At 40.1% G+C, this 18,083-nt stretch overlaps 1 protein-coding gene across 4 annotated transcripts in view; it reads left to right on the top strand.

The window, feature by feature from the left end:
• The window catches only part of MAP4K4 (mitogen-activated protein kinase kinase kinase kinase 4), a 174,769-nt gene that overhangs the window by 120,310 nt on the left and 36,376 nt on the right, over positions 1-18,083 (top strand). For all 4 annotated transcript variants that reach the window (XM_075852694.1, XM_075852695.1, XM_075852696.1 and 1 more), the window contains exons 11-16: positions 2,784-2,856; positions 4,815-5,025; positions 6,924-7,085; positions 12,417-12,503; positions 14,425-14,664; positions 15,161-15,322. In XM_075852694.1, the coding sequence (XP_075708809.1) occupies positions 2,784-2,856; positions 4,815-5,025; positions 6,924-7,085; positions 12,417-12,503; positions 14,425-14,664; positions 15,161-15,322 (935 nt within the window). The remainder of the gene's footprint in view (positions 1-2,783; positions 2,857-4,814; positions 5,026-6,923; positions 7,086-12,416; positions 12,504-14,424; positions 14,665-15,160; positions 15,323-18,083) is intronic.

Here is an 18,083-nt window from a genome sequence, read left to right on the forward strand (position 1 = left end):
GGTTATCCGCTCCTGACAGTAGTTGTAACATAAACACTTGTGTGCCACACCTCACTGTTTTATGGAATTGTAATACAGACACCATATTATTTTAAGAGGCTCTGTCACGACATTATAAGTGCCCTATCTCTTACATAATCTGATCGGCGCTGTAATGTAGAAAACAGTGGTTTTTATTTTGAAAAACTATCATTTTTGAGCAAGTTATGAGCAATTTTAGATTTATGCTAATTAGTTTCTTAATAGACAACAGGGAGTTTTTTACCTTTTTACCAAGTGGGCGTTATAAAGAGAAGTGTATGATGCTGACCAATCAGCGTCATACACTTCTCTCCATTCATGTCCATTTCTACTCAGCACAGCGTAATCTCGCGAGATCATGCTGTGCTGTCACATACACCCACATTAACTTTACTGAAGTGTCTTGAGCGCGAATAGACATTGCCTCCAGCCAGGACGGGATGTCTATTCACACTCCCGACACTTTGGTAAAGTTTTTGTGGGACTTACTCACACAGCACAGCGTGATCTCGCGAGATCACGCTGTGCTGTCATTCACAGCGTGATCTTGCGAGATCACGCTGTGCTGTGATTACTATGCATGGTTATTATCGATCTGTCCGATCCCAGTAGAGCCGAAACTATTGGCACAGAACAGTATGTACGCATGCAATTTAATGCGGCCTCCGTAGGTTAACACTAGCTGCAATTTGGAGCTACAATCTACTGCGAACATAGTCACCAACGGTAATTTTACCGTGAAGCCCGTTGCAGTGGTGTTTGCTGCTCTCCTGTTGTCAATCCAGACACCCTTATGGGAATTTTCTTTACTAGTCTGACAAAGACCACATAAACACATTTGGCTGTCATTACTATACTTTTGATTTGCTGGGGCAGCACAAACGCTTTGTACATCGACAAATTTAGGCATCACGCACACGACCGTTGCCGTTTTGCGGACCGAAAAACACGGATCCTAGTGGCTTTCGTGTGCTGTCCGTTTCTTTTGCAGACCCATACACTAGAATGGGTGAGATGGACCGCAAACATGGACAAGAATAGGACATGTTCTACAATTTTGTGGAACGGGGAAACGGATCCGCAAAAAAACAGATAGGACACTGAAGAAAACAATGGTTGCGTCTATTGTAGCAGTGCTGCAACAGAATGTGTAGGAAAGCACAGCTACTTATTCAGACATACAGTATTCTCATGCTGCATACAATTATTACTAGGTATGTTATACTTTTTTCCTTTACTTGCAAAGTAGAATAACTGAACATGATGTTGGTGGTTATTCAAGCGGTGCAGTCAAATCTCATATTTTGCTGCATATGTGCAACATTGCTGTGTTTTGTTGAGTTTTTGCGTAACTTGCAGCAAAAAACACATTTTGACAGCACCGTGGGAATATACTCTTAAAAAATGTATTTACTTTTCGAGGCCATCTTTACAAGACTCAAGTTCAGTAATACTGCTTTGGGCGTGAATGTAAACCTCAACAGAAAGGATATAGATATACATAGTCGAGCCACATTATTATGACCACCAGCTAATATCCAGAGTAACCGCTGTGTACAGCACTTGCAGCAGCTAGACGGGCTGGGAGTGATTCAATAAGGTGCTGGTTGGTTGTCTCTGAGAATCTGGATCCATGCTGACTGCAGTGCATCCCACATTAGCTTGAGGGTGCGAGTGGTAGGATCCATCGAGCGAACAAGACTATCAAGGTGGTCACAAATGCTCAATTGGGTTCAAGTCTGGTGAATTAGGGGGCCGGAGAAGTACTTGGAAGTATTGGTCGTGCTCTTCCTACCACTGCCAGACATTTTCAGCCATGTGATATGTCGCATTGTCTTGCTGGAAGATTCCGTCTGCCCCAGAGAAGACAAACCACATGTATGGGTGAACGTGATCTGCAACGATGGATTCATACCCAAATCGGTTCAGAGTGCCTTCCACATGGAGCAGTGGGCCCAGAGAATGCCATTAAAAAATTCCCCAGACAATAACGCGGCAACCCTTTGCCAATCATCAGTGGTGTGATTCTGATACTGCCGTGCAACTTGAAGCCGTTTTTTCCAGTGCACCTTTGTTAGCATAGGAGCGTTAACTATCCGTCTGCTTCAGAGCCCCATATACAGTAGGGTTTGCTTAACTGTTTCAAGCACACGTCTGGTAGCCCACTGGTTGATTTTCCAGGTGGGCTGCTCCACTGTATCGTGTCATTCGGCCCTCGTGCACCTTCGTAGCCGATTGTTCACCACTCACATCAATTGCACGTGGTGCTCCGCAGTTTCTACATCGGTTATTCTCAATGGTCCCATTTGTCCAGTCATGAAACACTTTCACCACAGCAGCACGCAAACATTTCACAAACTGCGCTATTTGAGAAATCCTGCCACCCATAGGCCGAAAGCCAATAATCATCCCGTTTTGGAACTCTGATAAATCTCCCCTTTTACCCATGGCAACAACGAGTGATTATGTGTTCAGATAGCCTATCGCACACCTTTATATACCCACTAACCCAGTCCATGACACAGCACTTCCTTCATGGGCTATGCCATGTCGAAAGTAGAAAGTGATCATAATAGTGTGTGTGTGTGTGTGTGTGTGTGTGTGTGTGTATAATATTTAGATTTTATTTATTTGCCTTCAGGCTGTAATGTTTCATTATCTAATGCAATGTCTTATATGGATTTTTATAAATCTGCCTTTTTGAGGTGTTAAACACGCTGTAGGTAAAACTTTTTTTTTTTTGTCGTCCCCCCCTCCATAAGATGAAACGGAGTATGAGTACAGTGGAAGTGAAGAGGAGGAAGAGGAAGTGCCTGAGCAAGAAGGAGAGCCAAGGTATTTCATGTTGTATTTTTCCATACTTTGGACTTTCAATGTAGCTCCATTTTCAATAAAACTACCATTTGATGGTAAGTGCACCAAAAAGCTAAATACAGGTAGCTTTTGGTGCTTTGATTGGCAGCCTATTTAAAGAACTGTTTTTTTTTTGTTTTTCTTTATCATTCGATACCTATACCCTCAATAGATATTCTCAGACTGTATTACCTTAGTTATTCATTTGTCTGAATTCTCTCCAGTTGGATCATGTGACCTCACTCTGACCTAATAAAATCAACAGCGGTTAATGTAGATTGAAGTCTGCCTCCTCACTTCCTGATTTATGGACTTCACCAAACAGGTTCTCCATAAAGGGGATACAGAAGTTTAAGAGGCTCTGTCACCACATTAGAAGTGTCCTATCTCCTACATAAGGAGATCGGTGCTATAATGTAGATGACAGCAGTGCTTTTTATTTAAAAAAACAATCTATTTTCACCACTTTATTAGTGATTTTAGATTTATGCTAATGAGTTGCTTAATGCCCAAGTGGGCGTATTTTTACTTTAGACCAAGTGGGCGTTGTACAGGGAAGTGTATGACGCTGACCAATCCGCCTCATGCACTACTCTCCATTCATTTAGTCAGCGCATAGGGATCCAGCTAGATCCTTATGTGCTGTCTTATACTAACACATTAACAATACTGAAGTGTTTAGACAGTGAATAGACATTCCGCGAGATGTCTATTCACAATCTCTGCACTTCGTTACTCTGTCTGTGGTAGTTACAGCAGAGGAAGCGTGATCTCGTTGTAACCTGTCATTTACAGCGAGATCTCGCAAGATCACGCTTCCTCTGCTGTAACTACCACAGAGTAACGAAGTGCAGAGATTGTGAATAGACATCCCGTGAAATGTCTATTCACTGTCTAAACACTTCAGTATTGTTAATGTGTAAGTATAAGACAGCACATAAGGATCTAGCAGGATCCCTATGCGCTGACTAAATGAATTGAGAGGAGTGCATGAGGCTGATTGGTCAGCGCCATACACTCCTCTTTACAACGCCCACTTGGTCTAAAGTAAAGACACGCCCACTTGGGCAATAAGCAACTTATTAGCATAAATCTAAAATCGCTAATAAAGTGGTAAAAATAGATCGTTTTTTAAAAATAAAAAGCACTGCTGTCATCTACATTATAGTGCCGATCTCTTTATGTAGGGGATAGGGCACTTATAATGTGGTGACAGAGCCTCTTTAGGTTTTTTTTTTTTTTTTTTTACTAACTGCTGGCGCAATTTATAGGTTAGGAGGCTGAACTGCGAGCACCAGTATTACTGTATGTTAGTTATGTGTCAGTATTTAGTGACCGTTGTTTCTGTATCCCCTTTGTGGAGAACAAGTTTCGTACAGTCCATAAATCAGGAAGTAAAGAGGCTGACTCTTATCTACATTCACTGCTGTAGATTTTATTAGGTCAGAGTGAGGTCACATGATCCAACTGAAGAGAATTCAGACAAAGGAATAACTAAGGTAATACTTGTAGAGTATGTATATTAGGGGGATAGATACCTAATGATAGGAAAAATCTTAAAATCCACTGTCCTGGGTACATAAATGTGCTACCAATAATTTCCTAGCAAGCCATTTAATCTATCTTTTTTACTGTGTGGAAGCAAAAAAAATAAATCTTTAACAGAACTACCCTGCGACCAGTAATACAACTTGTTTAGATTGCATATTAAAGGGGTAGTAGTATATTCGAAAGACATGGCTGCTTTCCTCCAAAAATATCTGTGGTATTGCAACTCTGTTCTATTGAAGTGTATGGGGCTGAGCTACAATACCACGCACGATCGGTGGACAGGTGTAGCACTGTTTTCATGAACTGCCCTTCAGTGAATTATTCAGAGGACACCCTTCAACTACAGTTCATACTACTCATGTCCAAATGCATCAATTTTATTCCATCAGCTCGATTGTTAACGTGCCTGGGGAATCCACCCTTCGACGTGATTTCCTGAGATTGCAGCAAGAGAATAAGGAGCGTTCAGAGGCATTACGAAGGCAGCAGCTGTTGCAAGAGCAGCAACTCCGAGAACAGGAGGAGTACAAGAGACAACTACTGGCAGAGAGACAGAAGCGCATAGAACAGCAAAAAGAGCAAAGGAGGCGACTTGAAGAGGTACAAAATCAGCCGCGTGTTCATTGTAACACAGATGTCAACTGTGTGGATATGAATTCTTGGACAATGCTTCAGTTATATTCCCAGTTAAAATGGAGAAAGTCATATCTTCATTGTTGTTTTTTTTTGTGTCATCTAGACCAGATACACATTTGAATTAATGTGTTACTTAAGATTGTTTGGTAATAACTCTAGAATTCTCTGCATATAAAATCACTGCAATCCTGTTGTGTATTAATCTGTGCTTCATGATGTCAGCCTACTATGACACCTTTCTCCTTGAAGGGGTTGTACAGGATTAGAAAAAGATGGCTTTTTTTTTTCTTCAAAAATAGTGCCACACCTGTCCACAGGTGGGGTTTGGTATTGCAGCTCAGCTCCATTTGAAGTGAAAACAACAACTTGTCACCTATCTACAGGACAGGTGATAAGTGTTTGATTGCTGGAGGTCTCACCAGTAGGACCCCGACCGATCAAGAGAACGGGGTGCAGAACTTCCTGAATAAGGCCGGATTCACTCGAGCGTGTTCGGTCCGTAATGGCCGGAACGTATTTCGGCCGCATTTCCCGGACCGAACACACTGCAGGGAGCTGGGCTCCTAGCGTCATAGTTATCTATGACGCTAGGTGTCACTGCCTCGCTGCGGGAAATCTGTCCCGTACTGTAATCATGTTTTCAGTACGGGACAGTAGTTCCGCGGAGAGGCAGGGAAACCTAGCGTCCTAGATAACTATGATGCTAGGAGCCCGGCTCCCTGCAGTGTGTTCGGACTGGGAAATGCGGCCGACATAAGGACCATATATCACAGACCAAACCTGCTCGTGTGAATCCGTCCTTAATGGAGCTGCGATCTCATGTGCGCTGCCGCTCCATATATTCTCTGTGACTACCGGAGAGAGTACAGCGCTCGATCTATCTCTGGAATTCCTTAGATTGCTGTGACCGCGCATTATCAAAGGGGTCTCCCCTCTGCAGTCTCTTCACCAGCTTTCCTGGTGACCCTATCGGAGACTGGGGGGACACCCTGCAGTCAGCCCTGGTAACCTAGAAAGCACCCTATGGGTGTCTGTTCAGTAAGCCTGCTATTAGGGCACATTAATGTTGCCCTAACAGCAGCCTCTGTCATAGTGACAGAGTATATTGTATTAGCATACAGGAGTAATGTATATTGTATTAGCATACAGAAGTAATACATTAGAAGTATAAAATTAAGATGTTAAAAAAGAATCCCTTTTTGGGATTAAAAAAGATGTAATAAAATTAAAAATCTGCAAAATTAAGTCAATAAAAAGTGATTTAGTTTAAAATACATTTTATTGTGAATACAATACAAAAAAAACTACACCCATAAGGTATCCTCAGGACCGTTCTAACCTGAGGAATTAATTTACCAGGTAATTTTTATTAAAAAAAAAAAATGATGGTGGCAATCACTAATTTCTATATTCATGCCGAAAAAATAAGCAAAGCAAAAATTACTACTTATACAGCCACATCAATGAAAAAAAGTTATGGCTGCTGAAATGCAGAGAAGGAATAATGAAAAAAATATACGCTGATCACTAAGACCCTTTCAGGCCTGGTCATTAAGTGGTTAAACAGTGCGTATGTATATATATATATATATATATATATATATTTATTTTTTTTTAAATCTTTCTTTTTTATTTAGAGCAAGCTGGTTGTTTATTTAGCTCCACGTGGAACCTTGTGATTTTGGGTTGTCACAATGTTTAAAATACAAAGTGAATTTCTATGTTGTGCAGCTGGTTCAGTCTACACAGTAGTGTTTGTTTGGTGCAATAGGTAAATGTGTATGATGGGTAATGCCAGACCACTTATTAAACGTGTTTTGTTTTTCTTATTTGTTTTTCATTTATTTAATTCTTCTGAGTAGCAACAAAGAAGAGAACGTGAAGCTCGGCGGCAGCAAGAAAGAGAGCAAAGAAGAAGAGAGCAGGAAGAGAAAAAAAGAATGGAAGAGATGGAACGCAGACGTAAGGAAGAAGAAGAACGTAGAAGAGGTGAAGAAGAGAAAAGACGAGTGGAGAGAGAACAGGTAAACCTGAATATGTAAAGATGATAAATGTTTTTGTGTGAGTAGAGTTTTATCAAGTTGTTTTAGGCTTCGTTCACATCTGTGTCAGGACTCTGTTCATGGGTTCTGTCTGAGCTTTCCGGCAGGGGAACCCATGAATGGAAACCATAGGTTTCTATTTGCATCACTATTGATTTCAATGGTGACTGATCTGGTGCAAATGGTTTGTTTGTCCCCGTTGTGTAAGGGTTCCGTTGTTTTCACGGAATGAATAGTGCAGTAGACTACAGTATTGATTCAGTCAAAACGACGGAACCCTTGCACAACGGTGACAAACGGAAACCATTTGCATCGGATCCATCACCATTGAAATCAATGGGGATGCAAATGGAAACCTATGGTTTCAGTTTCGATTCCGTTCATGGGTTCCCCTGACAGAAAGCTCCGAAGGAACCAATGAACGGAGTCCTGACGCAGATGTGAATGAAGCCTCAATGGGACGGTAAACCTAGTTTCTCTTACTGACTTTTGCTGTGCAGTTGAATGCATTGTTCTTTATCAAATTTAAATGTTAGTGGTGTATTTAAAGCCTTCCACCAAAGGTTTATTTGTAATTTCTTGACTCTACTTAGAATAATGATTAAATCACTGGAGTAGGACTAGAGTTTGATCAAATATAACTTTTACTCATTTATTTAAAAAAAAAGGTGTGCAAACAAGAACACACTAAGACAAATTTTAAAAGACAAAAAAATTACTCCCTATTGTCAAGAGAATATAATGCTCGGTCTGTTTATTCAACGCCAAGTTCTGCAGGCGATATTCATATATATTTTGTATAAAGTGCGTGTTATGCTCCAAATGATTAAAAACAATACATGAGGACAATATTTTTCCCAGACAGATGGATCGTAGCATCTATGGGGTATTGAACCCCCTACCCGTTCCGTAGTATAGCAGAGTCCGTGCCGTTCCTATAGTGGGGACTGGGAAACCTCATGCTCTGTTTTTTTATGTATCTAGGCAATCGATCGGAGAGGGCAAAAATCAATTGCCTAGATGCACAAAAAAACAGAACATGAGGTTTTCAAGTCCCCAACTATAGGAACGGCACAGACTCTGCTATACTACGGAACGGGTAGGGGGTTCAATACCCCATAGATGCTACGATCCATCTGTCTGGGAAAAATATTGTCCTCATGTTTGTTTGTTTTTTATAATTTGGAGCATAACATGCACTTTATACAAAATATATATGAATATCGCCTGCAGAACTTGGCGTTGAATAAACCGACCGAGCATTATATTCTCTTGACAATAGGGAGTAATTTTTTTGTCTTGTAAAATTTGTCTTGGTTGGTGTATTCTGTTTGCGCACTTTTTTTTTTTTTTTTTTTTTTAAATAATGAGTAAAAGTTATATTTTATTGTTCTTTATCAGCCATTTTAGACCTATTGAGAGGCTTTTTGTAGTGATTCGCTGCCCCCTGGATCACTATTTTATCTCTCACATATTTATAAATTATATTTACAGCTGTTTTTCACATGCTCCATTTTTCTGAGCTTTGACCTTTATATTTAACAGTCCTTTAAAGGCTATATACACCTTTTTGAAGTTGTTTTTAGTTTTTAAATAATGTCTAGTGTGTTATGTGCAACTTTCTAAATACTTTTTTTTTTTTTAATCATTTTTTACTTTTTGAGAGCTACTTTGTATTCTCTATATACAGCAATAGTGTCCAGCACTGAGACCTGAATCCGTCAGATCCGTGTCATGGACTGGTACAGTGACCGCGGGTCCTGCATGTTTCTGACACGCAGAATCCACCTGCTATCGATCAGATCTAACTTCTGAACCTAGATGTGATCGATAACCTTTCAATCCTGCGTGTCCGAGACGCACAGGACTCTCTGTCACTGTACGAGTCAGTGCCGCTGACCTGATGGATACAGATTTCAGCACTATATACAGCTGCTGTGTTTACAGAATACAAGGCAGCTGTGTCTCTAAAAGTAAAAATGATTTTTAATGAAAAGTATTTTGAGAATTTTAAAGAGGCTCTGTCACCAGATTTTGCAACCCCTATCTGCTGTTGCAGCAGATAGGCGCTGCAATGTAGATTACAGTAACGTTTTTATTTTTAAAAAACGAGCATTTTTGGCCAAGTTATGACCATTTTTGTAATTATGCAAATGAGGCTTGCAAAAGTCCAAGTGGGTGTGTTTAAAAGTAAAAGTCCAAGTGGGCGTGTATTATGTGCGTACATCGGGGCGTTTTTAATACTTTCACTAGCTGGGTGCTCTGAAGAGAAGTAACATCCTCTTCTCTTCAGAACGCCCAGCTTCTGACAGTGCAGATCTGTGACGTCACTCACAGGTCCTGCATCGTGTCAGACGAGCGAGGACACATCGGCACCAGAGGCTACAGATGATTCTGCAGCTGCATCAGCGTTTGCAGGTAAGTCGATCTTACCTGCAAACGCTGATGCTGCTGCAGAATCAACTGTAGCCTCTGGTGCCGATGTGGCCGTCACGATGCAGGACCTGTGAGTGACGTCACAGATCTGCACTGTCAGAAGCTGGGCGTTCTGAAGAGAAGAGGATGTTACTTCTCTTCAGAGCACCCAGCTAGTGAAAGTATTAAAAACGCCCCGATGTACGCACATAATACACGCCCACTTGGACTTTTACTTTTAAACACACCCACTTGGACTTTTGCAAGCCTCATTTGCATAATTACAAAAATGGTCATAACTTGGCCAAAAATGCTCGTTTTTTAAAAATAAAAACGTTACTGTAATCTACATTGCAGCGCCGATCTGCTGCAATAGCAGATAGGGGTTGCAAAATCTGGTGACAGAGCCTCTTTAAACCAAAATTAGCACTTTATCAACTGTAGATGTTGGTGAACTGGTCGTTTTTCAAATCTCAACACCAGCAACGTTTCCCTTTTTAAATCTGTGCTCATCCCATATGAACTTCTTTGAGGCTTCCTTCCTTGCGACCCTCACATTCGTAAAGTTCATGTGCTCCCCTTCATTAACCGTTTCTGTGGTCTCTTGAGCATTGTGTGAAATAAGTATTTTTTACATGACCACTTAAACCCTGAACTCCTTCTTCCATTCTTATGCCCAAGAATATTCTACAGTAAATTCATGTGGCCACTTTGGTCATGTATTATCTGTACCTAATGCGCTTGGGGTTTTGTGAAGCTACTTTGTTTTCAAATTACCTGAATTTTAGTTTACAATTTAAAGTAAAATATTTTTGCAGCTGTTATACTCCACACACAATTTCTGCATATTTTTTCATTAAAGTCTATGTACACCTTTTTTAAATAATTTTAAAATATTTTAAAATTGTCTATCCGTGTTATTGGTGCAACTTTCAAACTACTTTTTATAAAAATTATTTTTACTTTGAGATACAGCTGCTCTGTATTCTGTATATAGAGCAGCTGTATCGTGGACGAAGACCTGAATCCGTCTCGTCCGTGGGACTGACAGGTTCCGTCAAAGCGGTTCCTGTGTGTGTGTCTGACACGCAGGATCCACCTGTAAGCGATCACTTTTAAGTTATGAACTTAGATGTGATCGATAGCAGCTCGATCCTGCGTGACACGCAGAACCCACAAACTGAACCGGTCAGTGCCGCGGACTTGACGGATACAGGTTTCATTGTTGGATTCAGCTGCTCTGTATACAGCTGTATTTAAAAAAAGTAAAAATAATTTTGAATAAGTATTTTGAATGTTGCACCAATCACAGTGGGGTTTTTTTTTTTTTTTTATTCCTTTTGTTTTTTTAAAGTTTGGTGTACATAGCCTTGAACTACCATGTGCTGTCGGTTTTAATCATTTCAGCTATATAATTTCTTTGTTTTTAAAGGGTTTGTCCGGTTTCAGCAAATTTAAAGGGGTGTCCGAAAATCAACAGTTATTACCTATCCACAGAATAGGAAATAATTGTCTGATTGCTGGGGATCCCACCACTGGGACCCCCATCGATCATGAGAACGGGGGTACCGAACACCCAGATTCTCTACATGAAAACCACCCCTCCCCGCAGTGAGAAGGAGTTTGAATGGAGCAGCAGTCCTACATGCATACTCCTCTCCATTCAATGTTTATGGGACTGACGTAAACAGCAGAGCGCTGTATTTTGCTCTTTCAGTCATTCCCATTGACTTTGAAAGAAGCTGAAGCGCACATGCTCAACCACCCTCACTCCGGTCAATTAGGGAGCAGAAAAACTGGGTTCTCCCTATCGGTGAGGGTGGGGCCCCCAGCAATCCGAAAATGATCACCTATTCTCTGGATGGGTGATGATTGACTATCATGGGAATACTCCTTTTTAGTGTTATTTTTTTGTATGATTTGTTATACAATTTTCCAATTTCCTTTCTTTGTGGTTTTCAAGACCTCTGCTTCTTGCTATTCAGTAGGAACATTCATTGTTTACTTCCTGTGGATAAAATTCTGTCCATGGTCATGTGATGTCAAGTGCTGGGTTTGTTAAAAGACAAAGCCCCGATATACATACTATAACGAGCTGTGCACCTGTGTGTCCATTATATGACCTTGGACAAAATTGTATCCACTGGAAGTAAACAATGAATGTTCCTACTTAATATCAACAAGCAGAGATCTTGAAAACCGTGAGGAATGAATACTGAAAAGTATATTGGATATTTTATGTAACTTTTAATTATACAAAAAATAGCATTTATTTACTGATACCAGACAACCCCCCCATAAGTGTCCTGAATACCTGAGAAATAGCACCACTTAGTCTGCTCTTGGATAATTGTATTGAATATTTAAGTCTGTGCATATTGTACAGTAAAGTTCCTATAATCTAGCATGCAATCTGCATTTGTTGCTTAACCTTCTGTGACTGTCCATACATCTGAATGAGGCTTACAGAATTCGATGCCAGTGCTGCAGTAACCACCACATTCTGATGCATGGAAAGTATTTTTAAGTCGCAGAAATTTCTGCATCGAATGTGCCACATGTGAATAATATCCCTGTTGTCAGACTTTCATATAAAAAAAAAAAAATTCTTTGCAAAGGTAAGGAACCTCTAGGAAGACATCTAATAATAACACTAACATAAAGCATGGTATTCTTTATATCAAGAACAATATAATTAAAGAGAGTTTTCATATCACAAAACAGCCAGAGGTCGCCATTGATTTCAGTGTGATTGTTTTTGTTGTATTTTGTTTTTACATGTGCCTTGTGTCTTTTATAAGTTGTGGTTGTTGGCATTTGGCAATGCCATCAGTGCATGTGCATTTTACACACTGCTCAGGTTAACAACCTGAACCCTCCAAAATGTTTGTGTGACAGGAGTATATCAGACGACAGCTGGAGGAGGAGCAGAGGCACTTGGAAATCCTTCAACAACAGCTGCTTCAAGAGCAGGCCATGTTACTGGTGAGAGTTTACTGGTGATCTGATGCCATAGCTGTAGCAGGTTGTGGGGGTCAGCTTTGTCTAGGCACAGCTGCACAAGCTGTACAAACAATTAGCTGGTATGGGAAGCGCTATGTCTGCGCTTTAGATTGACAGGCACAGCTAGAGAAGTCTCTCTGGACTCCTAGTGTGCATCATTAGGCCATTCCCCAATTTTTTTTTAAGTGTTTGTAACGTGCCCTCAAGTATCGAAGTCACTTGTTTGAAATCAATGTTAAAATATTATAGAATAAAATGCAAAATAATAAATAAAGGGATACCTCTGACTATAAGGCTTTGTTCACATCGGCGTTGGTTTCCAGTTCTGACGTTCCGTCTGAGCTTTCCGTCAGAACGAGACCCTGAGCAAACACAAAGTGACCAGAGGTTTCCGGTTCCATCACAATTGATTTCAAAGATGACGAACCTGGTGCCCATGGTTTCCATTTGTCTGTGGTGCACCGGACCTGTCGTTTTTCCAGAAGCAATAGCGTAGTTGACTACACTATTGCTTCCGGCAAAACGACGGGTCCGGTGCACCACAGAGACAAATGGAAACCATGCGCACTGAATCCGTCACCATTGAAATAAATGGTGATGCAAACGGAAACCTATGGTCAGAACAGGACCCCAACGCAGATGTGAACAAAGCCTAATTAAAACATCCTACAGGTGAACGTTTTTGAAGTTTGGCTTCATTCACATCTGCGTTGGGACTCCATTCGTGGGTTCCCTCGGACATTTCAGTCAGTGGAACCCATGAACAGAATCCAAACGGAAACCATAGGTTTCTGTTTGCATCACCATTGATTTCAATTGTGACGGATCCAGTGCGCATGGTTTCCGTTTTCTCTGTTGTGCACCGGATCCGTCGTTTTTCCGGAAGCAATAGTTAGTCCAAACGGAAACCATTGACAGAACCCATGAACAGTCTCGACGCAGATGTGAAAAAAGGCTTACTAATATTGTGGATTTTTTACGTAGAAGCCCCAAATCGGTTATGACTTTTACGTATCCTAAGGTGCTTATAGGTTTGAATGAGTTCAGCAGGCTTTGTTGATGTGCATACACTTTTTTTGTATATGGTACCCAGCAGCTGCAGTTATTAATGGTCAGCAAAAGCATTTTTCCCCTACTACTGCTGCAATTTCCAGACACAGAATGTCCCATTCTTGCGAATGCAAAAAAAGTGCAAATCCTTGTTGGTCGATTTTTTTTTTTTCCTTAGCAAATATTCATTTGTCAGTAACAAATTTTTCTTAAGAAATTTATATTTGATATGGTATATATTTATTTTGTATGTCTTTTTCATTATTGGCAAAATATTTTAAAAAAATTTATACGGCCTTTTTTTGTTCCCTTTTTGGAAATGTAGAACCCATCTATAACCCATTGTAATAAAACAGACTTTAAACTAAAGTTATAGGTCACATATAAAAATGAGATCTCTGAAGCTGACTTGACTTTATTCTTCACATCACTTCCAATATGACTTCTGGAACTTACATGACTGCCACGTACAACACCCTAATAGTTTGTGGATTTTCTAATGTAAAAACTTTTTACGTAAATGTCTGTTTGGTGGACATGTTCTAATGTATCATAGATACGTTTTTGTTTTTTTAACAACTATTGGTGTTGGTTCCTGGTGAAACAATAGATTGCAATCTATGAACATTTTCATGAAAATGCTGTCTGTGTTAGGTGTAAATTTGTTGTCATAGTGAGACGGTGCAAGTTTATATTTTCTTCTTTGTAATAAAAAGAAAGCTCTAAAAGCTATAAGTACCTACCATATACTTAAAATTATATTTCACGTCTGGTGCAGAAATGGAGCGCTATTTAGTGTATTATGTTACATGTTTGGTGCAACAATTTTATATACTGTGACCTTTGATTTCAGGAATACAGATGGCGAGAAATGGAGGAACACCGACAGGCAGAGCGACTACAACGTCAACTGCAGCAAGAACAAGCATATCTTATGTCTTTACAACATGATCACCGGCAGCAACCGCAGCCACAACCACCACAGCAGCCAGCGCCTCAACAACCCCAAATGCAACAACCAGAAAGAGTCAAGCAAAGTTATCACACCCCAGAACCTAAACCCCACTATGATCAGGCTGAACGTGTGCGAGAGGTAAAGCCATCCCTGGACCTTGCATTTGATTGCATCTGTATAGATATGTTTTAGATATTTTACCTTTTTTGTGCCTTTATCAATATTCGGATATTTACATCATGTTAAATATTTTAAACAATCCCTCCCTCTTTTTGGATCGCCTGTCTTGCAGACAGCAATGCTGATAATGTAGGGTTCCGAGGATGAGCAGTAAATATAAGCAAATTTTTTCACCCATTTTCAATTTTGGTGATTTGTGTTGTAGCCTTTAAAGGAAAATTGTCGCTTTCTTTATGCAAAGTTGAAATTTTAGCTTGCTGCTGGCCTGTTTTATAAAACATCACCGCTATCGTGGCCTTTTTATCTTGTCTGTCAGAATGCGTCAAATATATCAATCCTGTACAGTGTTGAAGAAGAATAATATAATAATCTTAGAAGTTTTGTAGAAATATTGTCTCTCCTAGAAAGCAATTGCTCTATTTGACGTGTTTTGTATGTCTTGCTTCTGGTACAGGCAGAAGAACGCCTTAGAAAAACTACCCAAAGCTCTCCTGAAGCCCAGTCAAAGCAAACAGGGAGAGTGTTGGAGCCATTAGTGCCTTCAAGATCGGAGTCATTTTCCAATGGGAATTCCGAGGCTGCTCAGCCTGCCATGCATAGGCCAGTGGAGCCTCAGGTATGATAATAGTTGGTAGTCTATAGAGATTTTTCTCTTTACATGTGAGTCATGTACTGCTGCTAGTGTCAATTCTGGTTGAATCCACAGCAGATAGGAAGTGTCTTTGTTTGTCTTGTTCGTTCTTAGCTAATAGGGGCAACAAGTAAGCAGCCTTAAGCTGCACGCACACTATTTATTTTTTTTATTTTTTATTTTTTTTAGAGCTATTTCTCCCAATTCCCCCATTCACATGCACATACATGTGTTTTCAATGGGGAGAGGGGAATTGGCCTCTGCCAGACGCCTCTGGAAATCGAACATGCTCAATCCTTCTTTTCACTGATATCCCTACACATTAAATAGTTGGCTGATCCTGCTAATATCAACGTCTTTGGACTACTTTCCTTATTTACGGGCACCCTTACTTTACTTTGTGATTGGCTGAAAAGCATCATGTGACAAGTACTGGCACTTGCTTTCTGCTAAGGACTTAATTATAGCTTAAAATGGCAGCAGGAAATTTTGTGGCTCAGATGTTCTACACTAATTTGGTATGAGGTAGCACATAAAGAACCTGCACACTGAGTAGTGCAGTGCAGTGCATCGTAGCGGGGATCAGAAGACCAGATCTTCAAGTCCCCAGGTCAGTGTAAAAGAAAAAGTGAAAAATGTAAAGATAAATAAATAAAAGTTAATAAATAAATAAAAACAACACTTGCCCTGTTTCCCTGATCAACTCCTTTATTATTAGAAAAAAAATGAAAACATGAAAAAAAACTATACATAATAGGTATCGCCGCGTTCGGAACGGCCTGATCTATAAAAATATCACATTATATTTACCGCACGGTGAACACCATAAAAATTTTTAATAAAAAAACTATGACAGCATTTTATTTTTTGGTCATCTTGTCTCAAAAAGAATTTAATAAAAAGTGATCAAAAAGTTGCATGTGACGCAAAATTGTACCAATAGAAACTACAGTACGTCACGCATAAAACAAGCCGTCCCGCAGCGATATCAACTAAAAAATAAAAAAGTTATGGCTGTCAGAAAATGGCGACACTAAAACATGATTTTTTTTAGAAAAGAGTATTTTTATTGTGGGAACATAGTGAAATGTAAAAAAAACGATATAAATTTGGTGTCGCTGTAATCGTATTGCCCCGCAGAATAAAGTTAACATGTTGTTTATACTGCACGGTGAACACTGTAAAAAATTTAAAAAAAAACGTGCTAGAATTGCTGTTTTTTGGTTTCCTCATCTCCCAAAAATGGAATAAATAGTGCTAAAAAAATCACATGTCCCCCAAAATGGAACCAATAAAAATTACAGCTCGTTCCACAAAAAACAAGCCCTCACACAGCTCCGTCACCGGAAAAATAACACGTTATGACTCTCAAAACGCAATGATGCTAAATGACGGCCCAGACTCCTTTTTAGGTCCAGTAGAATTTCACTAAATACCCCACATCATCATTTGCTGGACCCCACACATATTACATATACCCTGATGTACTCCGCGCAGTTTACATATACCCTGATGTACTCCGCACAGCTTACATATACCCTGATGTACTCCGCACATATTACATATATCCTGATGTACTCCGCCCAGCTTACATATACCCTGATGTACTCCGCCCAGCTTACATATACCCTGATGTACTCCGCCCAGCTTACATATACCCTGATGTACTCCGCACAGTTTACATATACACTGATGTACTCCGCCCAGCTCACATATACCCTGATGTACTACCCACAGTTTACATATACCCTGATGTACTCCGCCCAGCTTACATATACCCTGATGTACTCCGCCCAGCTTACATATACCCTGATGTACCCCGCACAGATTACATATACCGTGATGTACTCCGCCCAGCTTACATATACCCTGATGTACTCCGCCCAGCTTACATATACCCTGATGTACTCTCCCCAGCTCACATATGCCCCCACATTATAAGATAAAATACCACTAAAACACCAAGCAAAATCTGCGCTTCAAAAGACAAATGGTGGTCCAACTATGCCTGGCAGTGTGCCCAAACGGCAATTTGTGACCACATATGGGGTATTACTGTATTCTGGAGAACCCGCTTAACAATTTATGGGATGTGTGTCTACGGTCGTACGAGCTGGGCACAACACATTGGGCACTGAAATGGCATATCTGTGGAAAACAGCAATTTTCAATCTGCAACATCTATTGTTTACTCATTTTTGCAAAACACTTGTGCGGTCAAAATGCTCATTACACCCCTAGATAAATTCTTTTGAGGGATCTAGTTTCCAAAACGGGGTCATTTATCGGGGGTACCACTGTACTGGTACTATAGCGCAATGCAACATGGTGTCAAAAAACAAATCTTGTAAAATCTCCAATCCAAATACTAAATGGCGCTCCTTCCCTTTAGAGCCTTGCTGTGTGTCCTAATAGCAGATTATAACCACATGTGGGGTATTTCCCTACTCTGAAGAAGTTGCTTTACAAATGTTACGGTACTTTTTCTCCTTTATTTGTTGAGAAAATGAAAAATTTTGAACTAATGCTGCGTCTTATTGGAAAATAATGTAATTTTTCATTTTCACTGCCCATTTCTAATAAAATCTATGACACACCTGTGGGGTCAAAATGCTCACTACACCCCTAGATGAATTCCTCAATGGGTGTAGTTTGCCAAATGGAGTCACTTTTTTTTCACTGTACTGGTACCTAAGGGGCTTTACAAATGCGACATGGTGCCGAGAAATCAAACCAGCAAAATCTG

The sequence above is a fragment of the Rhinoderma darwinii genome, chromosome 2, assembly GCF_050947455.1.
Source record: "Rhinoderma darwinii isolate aRhiDar2 chromosome 2, aRhiDar2.hap1, whole genome shotgun sequence".
In the NCBI taxonomy this organism is placed as follows: Eukaryota; Metazoa; Chordata; class Amphibia; order Anura; family Rhinodermatidae; genus Rhinoderma; species Rhinoderma darwinii.